Source organism: Plutella xylostella, chromosome 4 (assembly GCF_932276165.1).
Source record: "Plutella xylostella chromosome 4, ilPluXylo3.1, whole genome shotgun sequence".
In the NCBI taxonomy this organism is placed as follows: Eukaryota; Metazoa; Arthropoda; class Insecta; order Lepidoptera; family Plutellidae; genus Plutella; species Plutella xylostella.
This window is the reverse complement of record NC_063984.1, coordinates 34765-46952: the sequence shown is the minus strand read 5'-3', so window position 1 is coordinate 46952 and position 12188 is coordinate 34765. Positions and strand designations below refer to the sequence as shown.

The following is a 12188-nucleotide window of genomic DNA, read 5'->3' as shown; positions in this document are numbered from 1 at the left end:
CCGCTGCCTACCAGTGCCTCGGCTAATGCTGAAGCTGCAGCGGCGGTGGAAGAAACAATGTCCATCTAGATGGCCCTCAGAGTTCTCCAGGCGAATATCAACCACTGTGAAAGCGCTCAGGACTTACTGTACCAGAGCATGACGCAGTGGCTGATACACTTGGCGGTGGTGTCCGAGCCATACTATGTGCCTCCAGACTGGGTCTCGGACCGGGATGGAACGGTGGCCCTGGTATCGCGGGGTGCCGTTGGCTCCCCTCCTTTTGAAAAGGTAACAAAGGGCAGGGGATGCGTGGCGGCACTGTTGGGCGGAATAGTGATCATTGGATGCTATTTCTCGCCCAACAGGAATGTGCCGGACTTTGAGCATTTCCTCGCGGAGCTAGGATCACTGGTTCTGCAAAGTCGACCATACCCAGTCATTGTGGCAGGAGACCTGAACGGGAAATCAGAGGCGTGGGGATCCCCGGTGCGCAATGAGCGTGCTGAGCCTATGGAGGATTGGCTTGTCCAGGTGGGACTTTCTGTTCTCAACCGGGGGTCAGAATGGACTTGTGTGCGTCACAATGGGGGTTCCATTGTAGATGTCACGTTTGCGAGTCCCGCACTGGAGTCCCGTGTCCAGGGCTGGAGGGTTATAGTGAATGTGGAGACTCTGTCAGACCATCGGTATATCCGATACGATGTCTCCGCAACACTGGATACCACACGCTGGACCAATATATGTGGTGCCGGCCCCCGGTGGGTATTACACCGCCTGGACCGAGAAGCACTAGAGGAAGCGGCCATCGTCCATGCTTGGGCATCAAGCCCGGAAAGCCTTCCGCATGTAGATGACGAAGCTAACTGGTTCCGTGAGACTCTGTCGCAAATATGCGATGCGGCTATGCCTCGCGCCAGACCAATTTCTCCCAAGAAGGAAATGTACTTGTGGTCTTCCGAAATCGCAGATCTACGCCGCGCGTGCATGTCGGCCCGCCGCCAGTACACCCGACACCGAAGACGAACCAGGCGCAGCAACGATGTGCCCCCAGACGCTGAAGAAATTGCCCTACTCACCGCTTATAAGGCAGCCAAGAAGGCAATTAAAATTGCTATACGGCGGTCTAAGGAGGCTGCTCGGAATGAGATGCTGGAGGCTCTAGACGTGGATCCTTGGGGCCGACCGTACAGGGCTGCGAGGAAAAAGCTTCGCCCCTGGGCTCCACCGTTGACACAAAGTCTCCGGCCCCAGCTAGTGGATCAGGTGACATCGGCCCTCTTTCCGTCGAGGCCTCCACATGCTCCACCATCGATGGCGGCCGTGTTGGAACCAGCGGAGGATAATCATGTTCCTCCAGTAACGGAAGCGGAGCTTCGTGTAGCCCTTCATAGACTCCGAACGCGAAAAGCCGCCCCTGGGCTTGACGGCATCCCTGGCCGTGTGGTGTACCTGGCTCTCAGGGAGCACCTTGGGCCAAGATTCCTCCGCTTTCTGTCACAATGCCTAGAGCAAGGGAGTTTCCCACTGCAGTGGCGAACTGGCAAGCTAGTGTTGCTACAGAAGGAGGGACGGCCTGCAGATTCACCCTCAGCATACCGCCCAATCGTGCTGCTAGATGAGGTCGGTAAGCTCTTTGAGCGCATCATTGCCGACCGCATTACAGAACATCTGGAGTCAGAAGGACCCAACCTGTCCGAAAACCAGTTCGGCTTCCGGAGGGGTAGGTCCACTGTCCATGCCAATCTGCGGGTAAAGACCTTGGCGGACGAAGCAGTGCGCGATGGTGATGTGATGATTGCGGTGTCACTTGACATTTCCAATGCCTTCAACACATTACCCTGGCCCTGCATAAAGGAAGCATTTGGGTACCACAGGATGCCCAAATACCTAATAGAGATAGTGGACTCCTACCTCTCCGAAAGGTTTATAACATACCCTGGGCGGGAGGCTTGGGGCCGAAAGGCGATGTCGTGCGGCGTCCCACAGGGATCGGTTCTTGGCCCGCTCCTGTGGAACATCGGCTACGACTGGGTGTTACGTGGCGCGACCCTCAGAGGTATCGAGACCACCTGCTACGCAGACGACACCCTAATTGCGGCTCGGGGCATCACGTTCAGGGATGCTGCCATTCTTGCAACGGCTGGTGTCGCCCAGATGGTGCGCCGCATCCGAATGCTGGGGCTGGAGGTAGCTCTACACAAGTCAGAGGCCCTGTGCTTCCACGGGGCCCGCAATGCTCCTCCGCCTGGATCAGCCATAGTAGTTGGCGGAGAACGTATCGCTGTCCAGTCGACGATGAAATATCTGGGACTCGTCCTGGACAGCTGGTGGAATTTTGCCGCCCATTTTGAAAGGCTGGCTATAAAACTGGTCGCCACGTGTGCGGCACTAAGTAGGCTCTTGCCCAACCTTGGTGGGCCAAGAACATCTTGCAGGCGCCTTTATATGGGCATTGTGCGTTCTATGGCCATGTACAGTGCTCCTGTGTGGGCCGATAACCTATCGAGGTCGAACATCACCCATCTGCGCAGAGCGCAAAGAGTGATGGCCTCAAGGGTGATTCGGGCATACTGCACCATCTCCGCAGAAGCCGCTTGCCTGATTGCTGGATCCCTACCGTGGGACTTAGATGCCGGTGTCCTCTCATCCCTGTATCACTGGCGGGAGGAAGCACGTCGGACAGACATGCGTCCAGCACCAAGAGAGATCGGGGCTGCGAGAGACGGGTACGTGGACGATGCTATAGAATTATGGACAAGAAGGCTCGACGAATCAGCCTATGGCCGGCGCACAATCGACGCGATTCTCCCTGCTCTGCGACAGTGGCTAGATAGGGAGCACGGGTCGTGCACTTTCCGTGTGTCACAGATGCTTTCCGGGCACGGATGCTTCGGGAAGTATCTGTGTCGGATAGGGAGGGAAGAGACGCAAGCGTGCCACCACTGTGGTGCTGCAGTGGACTTCGCGGAGCACACACTGACGGAGTGCCCGGCCTGGGCCGATGAACGCAGCGCTCTCTGCGCGGTCATCGGGCAAGACCTAACGCTGCCTGCAGTAATTGCAGCGATCGTAAGCAGCAGACCTGCCTGACGTGCGTTCTCCACATTTTGTGAGACCGTCATGTCGCAAAAGGAAGACGCAGAACGCGAGCGGGAACAGGAGGACCCAGCTAGGCGTCGTGCAAGAAGAGGCCGCCGACCCCGGGGTGGCAGAAGATAGCATCTCTGTCGCCCTGCGAGTCGAGCGATGTAAACGGTATCCCCTGCCTTAAAGGGGGCCCCGCCCTGTAGTTCGGGCATTACAATAGAGCTACGGTAACCCCTGCCTCAAAGGGGCCCTGGAGTCACAGGCGCACGAGGGGCGGGAGACCCTTAGTGCGTCGAGTTGCGGGTCCTGCGGCGTGGTAACACGTATTGTGGATGCGTGCTACTGCGGAGGGTAGGAAATCCCACCCTCAGGAGTGCTGCTGTTCTCACAGCAGCCTGCGCGGAGGCTACCGGTAGTATGCCACAAGGCGGTTCCCGGGACACCTCCAAATAGCGCGATGGAGTCCACCGTGGGGTTTTAGTCGGTGCAAGCCCGACATAACCCAGTCGCTTCCCCGAGCGGCTGGGTATGCGTTAGGCATTTCCCCACGTAAAAAAAAAAAAAAAGGTTAGGTTAGGTTAGGTTAGGTTAGGTTAGGTTTTTTTTTTTTTTTTTTTTAATATAATTCTTTTGTCCTCTGATCATTTTTTCAGAGACCTTTTCTGCTCTTATTTTTTTACCGACGGAGGAAAATCCATCATGGACACCTGGGAAGATGTCCCAGGTAGTGTCGGACTCCTACCGACTAAAAACCCCCGACGGTATAAGTATTTTCTTTTTTCTTTTTTAAATATTTTTATTTCATTTTTTTAAAACATTTTTTATATTTTTTGCTTACATTCTAATACAATTGTATCTTACTTTTCTAAATTAAAACTAAATAAACTGAACTTTTAATCTTATCTTAACAATAGCATATTTTAATAACCTATGGTTTTCTTATCATAATAATCTTATATCTATTTTAATTGCTTATTTACTGTTGTATGGATGCAGTACATATGACTCAGTATATATATTCATCATACTTTACTTATTCCTATTTTTTTATTGTTTACCTATAATTAAGCAATAATCTAAAAAGACCTGTCGGTTTTCTTTGCTTTGCAATAAGTCGCACACCTTTTCTTTATTTATTGGTTTATTTAGCTTTTGCTCTAAATCAAATCGCAACATACAGTGGACCGGACAATCAAGGAGGACGTGCTCCACCGTTTCAGCGCAGTTCGGGTCGCAGATGCATGATGGACTCTCCTTACACTTGAATCTGTTCAAGTATTCGGAGAACCCACCATGCCCTGTCATTACCTGTGTTAGGATTCCGGCTGGTTTAATTTTCCTGACCAGTTTGTACGCTTCCACTGCGTCTGGGAAGAACATTTTCGTTACTGAAGCGGTTGTGCCTGACTTGTATCTACGATTCCATTCCTCAAGCGAGTCCATACGGATTAGTCGCTTGACGAATGAAACCGGACACTGATCATTGTGGGGTTTGCACTTCAGGTCTTTGGCTGCTTGTTTAGCTAACGCGTCTGCCTGCTCATTTCCCTCTAGACCCGCGTGCGCTTTGATCCAGAACAGGCTCACCTGCTTGTTCTGCAATTTGCACTGGTTCAAATTGCATCGAGTTTCAACGGCTAGAGGGTGGGGTGCGTAGTTGTTAGCGATAGTTTCCAGGGCTGACCTGGAGTCACTGTATATGCCGAAACTCTCCTCCTTTCGGTCCTTGATGACCCTGGTGGCCCTGCATATGGCCAAGAGTTCCGCCTGGTAAACTGTGCAGTGTGGCGACAGCTTCAATTTGATAGCTTTGATTTGGCCTGCGCCATCCCATATTGATAGCGCAGCACCAACCTTGCCGTCAATTTTGCTACCGTCAGTGTAGATATTTACCGCATGGTTGCTATGGGTTTCGACCTGTTGCTGGTCTACCAGGTTGGTGAACTCCAGTTTCATATGCATGGCCGGGTGGGGAGCCTCGGCATATGCAACAACCTTCTCTATCTCTACGTCTCTCAGACTCAGTGGTGGCACCTTTTTTCTGGCCTCATACAAGGCCGCTGATTCTTGTATTCTGAGGTCCAGAGGTAGGATGCCAGCCAGTAAGAGTGCTGAGTTTAGAGAGACAGTCCGGTAAGCCCTGGTTAACTTTTGGGCAAACCCTCTTTGTACCGCATTCAGGTGTTTCTGGATACCCAATTTTCTGGTGGCCGGAGCCCAGGCGCAGGCTGCGTACATGATTATCGGCTCCACTGTTGCTGTGTATATCAGCCTTATGACTTCGGGGTGGAGGCCCCAGCTGGTTTTTGCGGCTCGAGACAACTGTTTGTATATATTCAGTGCTTTCCTACAGATTTCCGCAACGTGGCTGTTAAAAGTCAATTTCCTGTCTATAATTAGTCCCAGAATCTTTATTTCTTCCGAAAAACCGACTCCGCCCATGCACAGAACAGGTGTGTCGTACTTCAACTTTCTCGTCATTGCCTTTGTCTTGTGTGGAGCTGGGATATATGTGGTCGTGCGAGCCGCGCGCCGCAGTAATAAACCAGCCTTCGTTAAGAGTACACTGTGTTTAATTGCTACCTCAACCTCATACATATCATCTGGCGACGAATCGTATCTACCCGCGTAAATAAAATGTCAAATTTTATTGGAAATATCGGCAATTTTGACTACAAAGTGCAAGATTGGAAGACTTTTTCAAGCAGATTGCAACAGTTTATTAAATTAAATGATGTGAAGGAGGGCAGTAAATGTGCAGTGTTGCTAACTCATCTTAATGATGAGTCGTACCGTCTGGCGCGGAACCTGGTGTACCCGCGCGACCTGGAGGCGGTCACATACGACGAGCTGGTGAAGACGCTCAGCGACCACTTCACGCCGAGTAGGTCTACCTTCGCCGACCGGGCGAAGTTTTATGACGCAACGAGGGGAGAGTACGAGGCGGCTGAATCATGGGCGGCGCGGCTGAGGGGCCTCGCGATCTACTGTGAGTTCGGCACCGAGCTCGACACTCTGTTGCGAGACAAGTTCGTGCTGGGCATGAACGTGGGAGCTGAGCGAGATCGCTTGTTCGAGATGGACGCGAAAACGCTGACGCTCTCGAAAGCGTTGGAGGTGGCTCAGCAGGCGGCCAGCGCGCGACAGGCGCGCGCCGCGATGGTGAAGGAGGAGCCGGTGTTCCGCAGCAGCAGCACGGCAGCGGGCAGCAGCGGGCGGCGAGGCGGCGCGGCGCGAGCTGGTGGCGCGGCTGCCGCCGTCGCGAGGGGCGATGGCGAGCCGCGCTGCACGATATGTGGACTAAAAAACCACGAAGCTGGAAGGTGCCGGTATAAAAATTATACGTGCCAAAAGTGCGGTTTAAAAGGTCATTTAAAAAAGGTGTGCGGGGCCAATAAAAGTGCATTTTATAAAATGTGTGAGTGTTCCGATTCCGATGCAGAAAGAGACGCAAAGGTTCCTCAGGGGGACGATTGCAAGGAATGTGCCCTGTTTAATTTAAGGTATGTTCAAAATGATCCGATTATGTTAGACGTTCAATTGAATGGTGTAGATTTAAAAATGGAACTTGACACAGGTTCAGGTAAAAGTGTAATCTCAGAGAAAATGTACAATCAGTATTTCAAAAATATTGCATTAAGAAAGTGTGAGCTTAAATTATGCTTTTACACGGGTCATAAAATCACGCCCATAGGTTATTTCAATACCAGTATACAATATTTAACGGTTACAAAAGAAATTCAAATTATTGTTGTGCAAAATGGCGGACCACCGTTACTTGGGCGTGACTTTATGTCAATGTTTGAAATTTATTTTAAATCTTCACTGAACAACTTGCGCACCGGTCAGAACAATAATGATAAGGTAAAACCGTTAATGGCCAAATATCCGGATCTGTGGAAAGATGGTTTGGGACGATTTAATAAATTTAAGGTTGAATTGAATCTTAAAGAAAATACTGAGCCAAAGTTTTTTAAACCACGGTCGGTACCGTTTGCCTTGAAAGCCAAAGTTGATGAGGAACTCAATCGATTAGTAGACATAGGAGTCTTAGTGCCTATAAAATTTTCAAAATTTGCTACTCCAATAGTACCGGTGTTAAAGGAAGATGGCAAGGTTAAAATAGCCGGTGATTATTCTATAACACTCAATAAAGTACTCAATGTAGATAAGTACCCTCTACCACGTATTGAGGAAGTGTTTGCTAAATTAGGAGGGGGTGAGCATTATTCTAGGATTGATTTAAAAAATGCCTATAATCAATTTGAACTTTCTGAGCAGTCTCAGGAACTAACCACTATCACTACGCAGACGGGGTTGTATAAATATACGCGATTAGTCTACGGCTTAGCCAACGCACCGGCAATTTTTCAAAGGTCAATGGAGACATTACTTATGGGTATAGAGGGGGTCAGCGTCTGGCTGGACGACGTGTGCATCACGGGGCGCGATGAGGAGACGCACCTGCAGCGATTAGAAGAAGTACTTCGAAGACTAAATGACGCGGGCCTTCGCTTACAAAAAGATAAATGTGAATTTTTTCAAGACAGTGTGACCTACTTAGGGTACGTTATTGATAAAAACGGGTTGCGTACTTGTGCTAAGAAGGTGGAGGCGATAATCAAGGCCCCTACACCGTCCAATGTATTAGAGCTGAAACGATTTTTAGGGGTAGTAAACTACTATCGGAGTTTCATCCCTAATGCATCTTCGCTAATGAAACCTCTCCACGAGTTATTGTGCAATGAAGCACGGTGGGAGTGGGGCGCGCCGCAGCAGCGCGCCTTCGACAGCGTGAAGCGGGCGCTGGCGGACGAGCGCGTGCTGGCGCACTTCGACCCGGAGGCGCAGCTCGTGCTGTCCGTGGACGCGGGCCCGGCCGGGCTCGGCGCCGTGCTGGCGCAGAGGGACGCCGACGGGGTCGAGCGCCCGCTCGCCTTCGCTTCTAGGTCACTGGCACATAGTGAGAAACATTATAGCCAGATACAAAAAGAAGCGACGGCTATTATATTTGGTGTAAAAAAGTTCCACCAGTATCTGTACGGCCGGCAGGTACCATTTATACTTAAAACGGACCATAGACCTCTGCTATCAATATTTGGTACTAAAAATGGTGTCTCGATTATGGCCGCATCACGGCTGCAAAGGTACGCGATAATTTTGTCGGCATACAACTATAAAGTCCAATATATAACTAGTCATAATAATCTAGTGGCCGATTATTTTTCTCGCGCGCCATTACCGATAAGGCAAGACGAACAAATAGAAGAAACTGTATCTTTTGTTAATTTCTTAGATAACAGCGTTGCTCCGGTCTCGTTTGCAGATATTCAAAAAGCTACAAACGAAGACGAAATATTACAAATAGTCATTAAGTACATGACTGTAGGTTGGCCGAGGAAAATCAAATGTAAAAACATTATGCCGTTTTTTAACTGTAAAACGGAATTAGAAGTGCAAGACGGTTGTTTGTTACGCGGCCATCGAATTGTTATACCATCGAGGTATAGGGAACGCATGTTGAAAGAATTACATACAGCTCATTTCGGTATTGTTAAGACAAAGACAGCAGCACGTAGTAAGATGTGGTGGCCAGGAATCGATCGTGACATCGATCAGCTGATCGGGTCCTGTTATGTGTGTGCTTCCACTCGCAGTGCGCCGCCGCGCGCGCCCCCCGCGCCCTGGCCGCGCCCCGCCGGCCCGTGGCAACGCATACACATAGATTACATGTCGATAGGACAGAAAACCTATTTAATAGTGATAGATGCCTACAGCAAGTGGTTGGAGTGCATAGAAATGAACAGTTGTTCCACCACGGCACTGATTAAAAAGTTAAAATATCTCTTCAGTATATTTGGAATTGCGGAAACAATCGTTTCCGATAATGATGTAAAAATAAATTCTACTGAGTTCATTGACTTTTGTAGGTATAACAGCATTAAATATATTAATTCTCCCATATACCATCCGTGTAGTAACGGCCAAGCAGAGAATTCTGTTAAAACTTGTAAAAAAATGATAAAATGTATACTGAAGGAAAACGATAATTCAGGAGCTCTAAATGATAAGCTATTAGGGTTTTTATTCGAGTATCGCAATACGAGCCATTGTTCTACCGGCGTGTCGCCTGCGAAGCTTATGTTGGGCCGAGACTTACGGTCGAGATTAGACGCTATATTGCCTAGGCATAAGGTAGATAATGATGTTAGTGATGTACCAAACAAGCCGTGCTCTTTAAATAAAAGTAGGCAATTTACAGTTGGTGATACTGTATGGTTTAAATGGTTCGTAGGTAGAAAACCCTTTTGGTCATTGGGGAAGATTGTAAAAATTTTAGGGAACAGAATGTTTGAAATTTTTTGTTACGATTATAATATTTCATGCAAACGACATGTAGACCAAGTGATGAAATATACAGGCTCTGAAACTATCGTTAGTCCTAGTACTGCTAACATTGAGTTAGGCAACAATACCGGATGTGAAGTAGTGTCCGAAACATCTCAGGCCGAGGAAGCGGCGGCGGTGCCGTCAGGTCCGGGACCAAGTTCTCAGGTGTTTGAACCGACAATTGCACAAACTGATAAGCATGGTATGAGTGTTTCTGACCCTGCCTTACTAACCGATGTCAACACGGCCGATAACGATAATAGTGATGAATGGCAAGAGGCATCAGCTGACTTAGTGTTAGCGCCGCAGTCTGAGGATAGTGCCACAGATCCGCGGTCAGAGCAGTCACCTGACCTTCAGCCCGAGCCTGTTGCTCAAACTGATCATTATAATGATAGATTAAGGCCTAGGCCTAAGAAAATTGTATATAAAAAGTATTTTTAAGTAAATGTACTTATCTATTATAGGTACCTAACCTAATTGTTTAGTTATAAGTACTTGGTTGTTATCTATTATACTATTAAGTATATTTCGATTTAATTGCAGATGTAAAAATTAAGAGGGAAGAATTGGGATATATGTGGTCGTGCGAGCCGCGCGCCGCAGTAATAAACCAGCCTTCGTTAAGAGTACACTGTGTTTAATTGCTACCTCAACCTCATACATATCAGGAGCAAAGTTGAGTTTGTTAGGTTAGGTTACCCAAGTAACATTTTTGGTTTCAGAAAGGTTTTGAAAAGGTTCTAGAACCTTTGTATGGAAATCAACTCGTAAGTCTTAGAAGGCTCAATTACCTTATATTAACCTTATATTAACCTCCTGAGTGCAAAAAGGGCCCACGTTTTAGAACCTTTCTGAGAGCTACAGCAAAACCTATAGCTCCAACCCAGAACCTTTTGAACTACTTACACAGAACCTAAATAAAACCTTCACAACCTTAATTTAACGTTAACATAACCTTGGAAGACAGCTTTAGGCCCTGTTCCACAATGTCTGGTTAGTGGCTACTTGTCAGATAAAACACATGCTGTCACCCTCTGTTATTATTTTTTTGACAGTGACAGCATGTATTTTATCTGACAAGTAGCCACTAACCAGACATTGTGGAACAGGGCCTTAAAGTTCTAAATTAGTCCTGGATGTAACTTTTCTATAACTTGAAACACATTTGATGGATATCTGTAATGCCTTTCCAGGACTCTCGGGTTTTAAAATGTTTCTGTGTAAGATTTTATAATAATTATAATACATGGCGCCATTACCTGACACTTTCCAAGACTCAAAATGGCTAACTTGTAAGTGTTGTATTAATAAAAAATATAGTAAGTAGTTAGGCTGAAGTACACATGAAAAACTTGTGCGACTAGCACTTTATCGTGATACTTTCGGATAATAGTTCTGTATAAGTGACGGGCCTTTTGTAAATAATAAATTTGAAAATATTTTAATTAAAAAAAATAGATAAAATTTTATGTTTGGTGTAAAGTTGCATTAGAAATAAAAGTACTGTCTTTATAAAAAAACATATATTTGGAATAGTATAGCAAACGCTACTAAATTTTCCCCTAATCAATTAAAATGTATCTTTTTGCTAAGTTTTTTTTTATTACAGTGAAAAAATATGGCGGCCGCTAGGAAATTACTAAAAAGCATTAAACATATTTTGAGGATGCCTCTAAACCTTTAAAATATTCTTGATGGACTTAAATCATGCCTTTAGCTCATAATAATATATAATAATAATATTGCCATTTATTTCCAAATTATCTACAGTTATTCTTAAATAACATAGTTTGCAAATCATAATATTACATTAACATGCATTTCATTTAATTAATTAATGTTTTAAACTCTATAATTTAATTTATAATAAAATAATAATAATTCATGCACTTAACTTTATATATTTTGAATATTTAATTAAATCATTGTTATTTATTGAAAAATAATTTGGTCACCCATTGCTGGGTAAAGGCCTCCTCCATGTCTTTCCATTGCCCCCGTTGCCTTGCTTGCCTTTGCCAAGTGTTGCCTGCTACTCTGACAATGTCGTCGACCCATCGTCTCTTCTGTCGACCCCGTGATCTTGGGTTGTCCCTTGGGTACCAGTTTAGTACGCGTTCGCTCCATCGGTTGTCTGTGTATCTTGCGACATGTCCCGCCCATTTCCACTTTAGTGCGCAGACCATTTCAACTATGTCTCTTACTTTAGTAATAGATCTTATCACACTACATCTCACTTTGTCTCTTAGTTTGATTCCCAACATTGATCTTTCGGCTGATCTTTGAAATGTATTGAGCTTTCTGATTATGTTTTTTGTAAGAGGCCAAGTTTGACAGCCATATGTTACAGTTGGGAGAACTGCACTTTCCATTAGTTTTTGTTTTAAATGAACTGGTAAGTTGCTTTTAAAAATATCTTTGTGGAGCCAGTATTTTTTCCATCCTAAAGTTATTCGCCTGTCAATTTCTTTGCTTATTGCATTATCAAAGGATATTAATTGGCCTAAATATATATATTTTTTCACATATTCAATATTTCCACTGCCTATTGTAGTGTTCTTTTCTTCTCCATTTGTCATTATTTTTGTCTTTGACTTGTTCATGTAGAGTCCAACTTTTTGGCTTTCAATTTCCATGGCTGTTAACATTTCTACTATATTTTCATGGTCTTCAGATAGGATAACTACATCATCTGCAAATCTTAGATGCGTTAGTATTTCTCCGTC

The 12188-nt window shown here is 46.3% G+C and overlaps 1 protein-coding gene across 1 annotated transcript; it reads right to left on the bottom strand.

Moving 5' to 3' along the window:
- Positions 1 to 3291: 3291 nt before the first annotated feature.
- On the bottom strand, positions 3292 to 5307 carry LOC125489906. The gene is made up of 2 exons (XM_048627496.1): positions 4378 to 5307; positions 3292 to 3375 (listed from the first exon to the last, which is right to left on the bottom strand). The coding sequence occupies exons 1-2, from the start codon at positions 5305 to 5307 to the stop codon at positions 3292 to 3294; spliced, it is 1014 nt and encodes a 337-aa protein (XP_048483453.1).
- Between the last annotated feature and the right edge of the window lie 6881 nt (positions 5308 to 12188).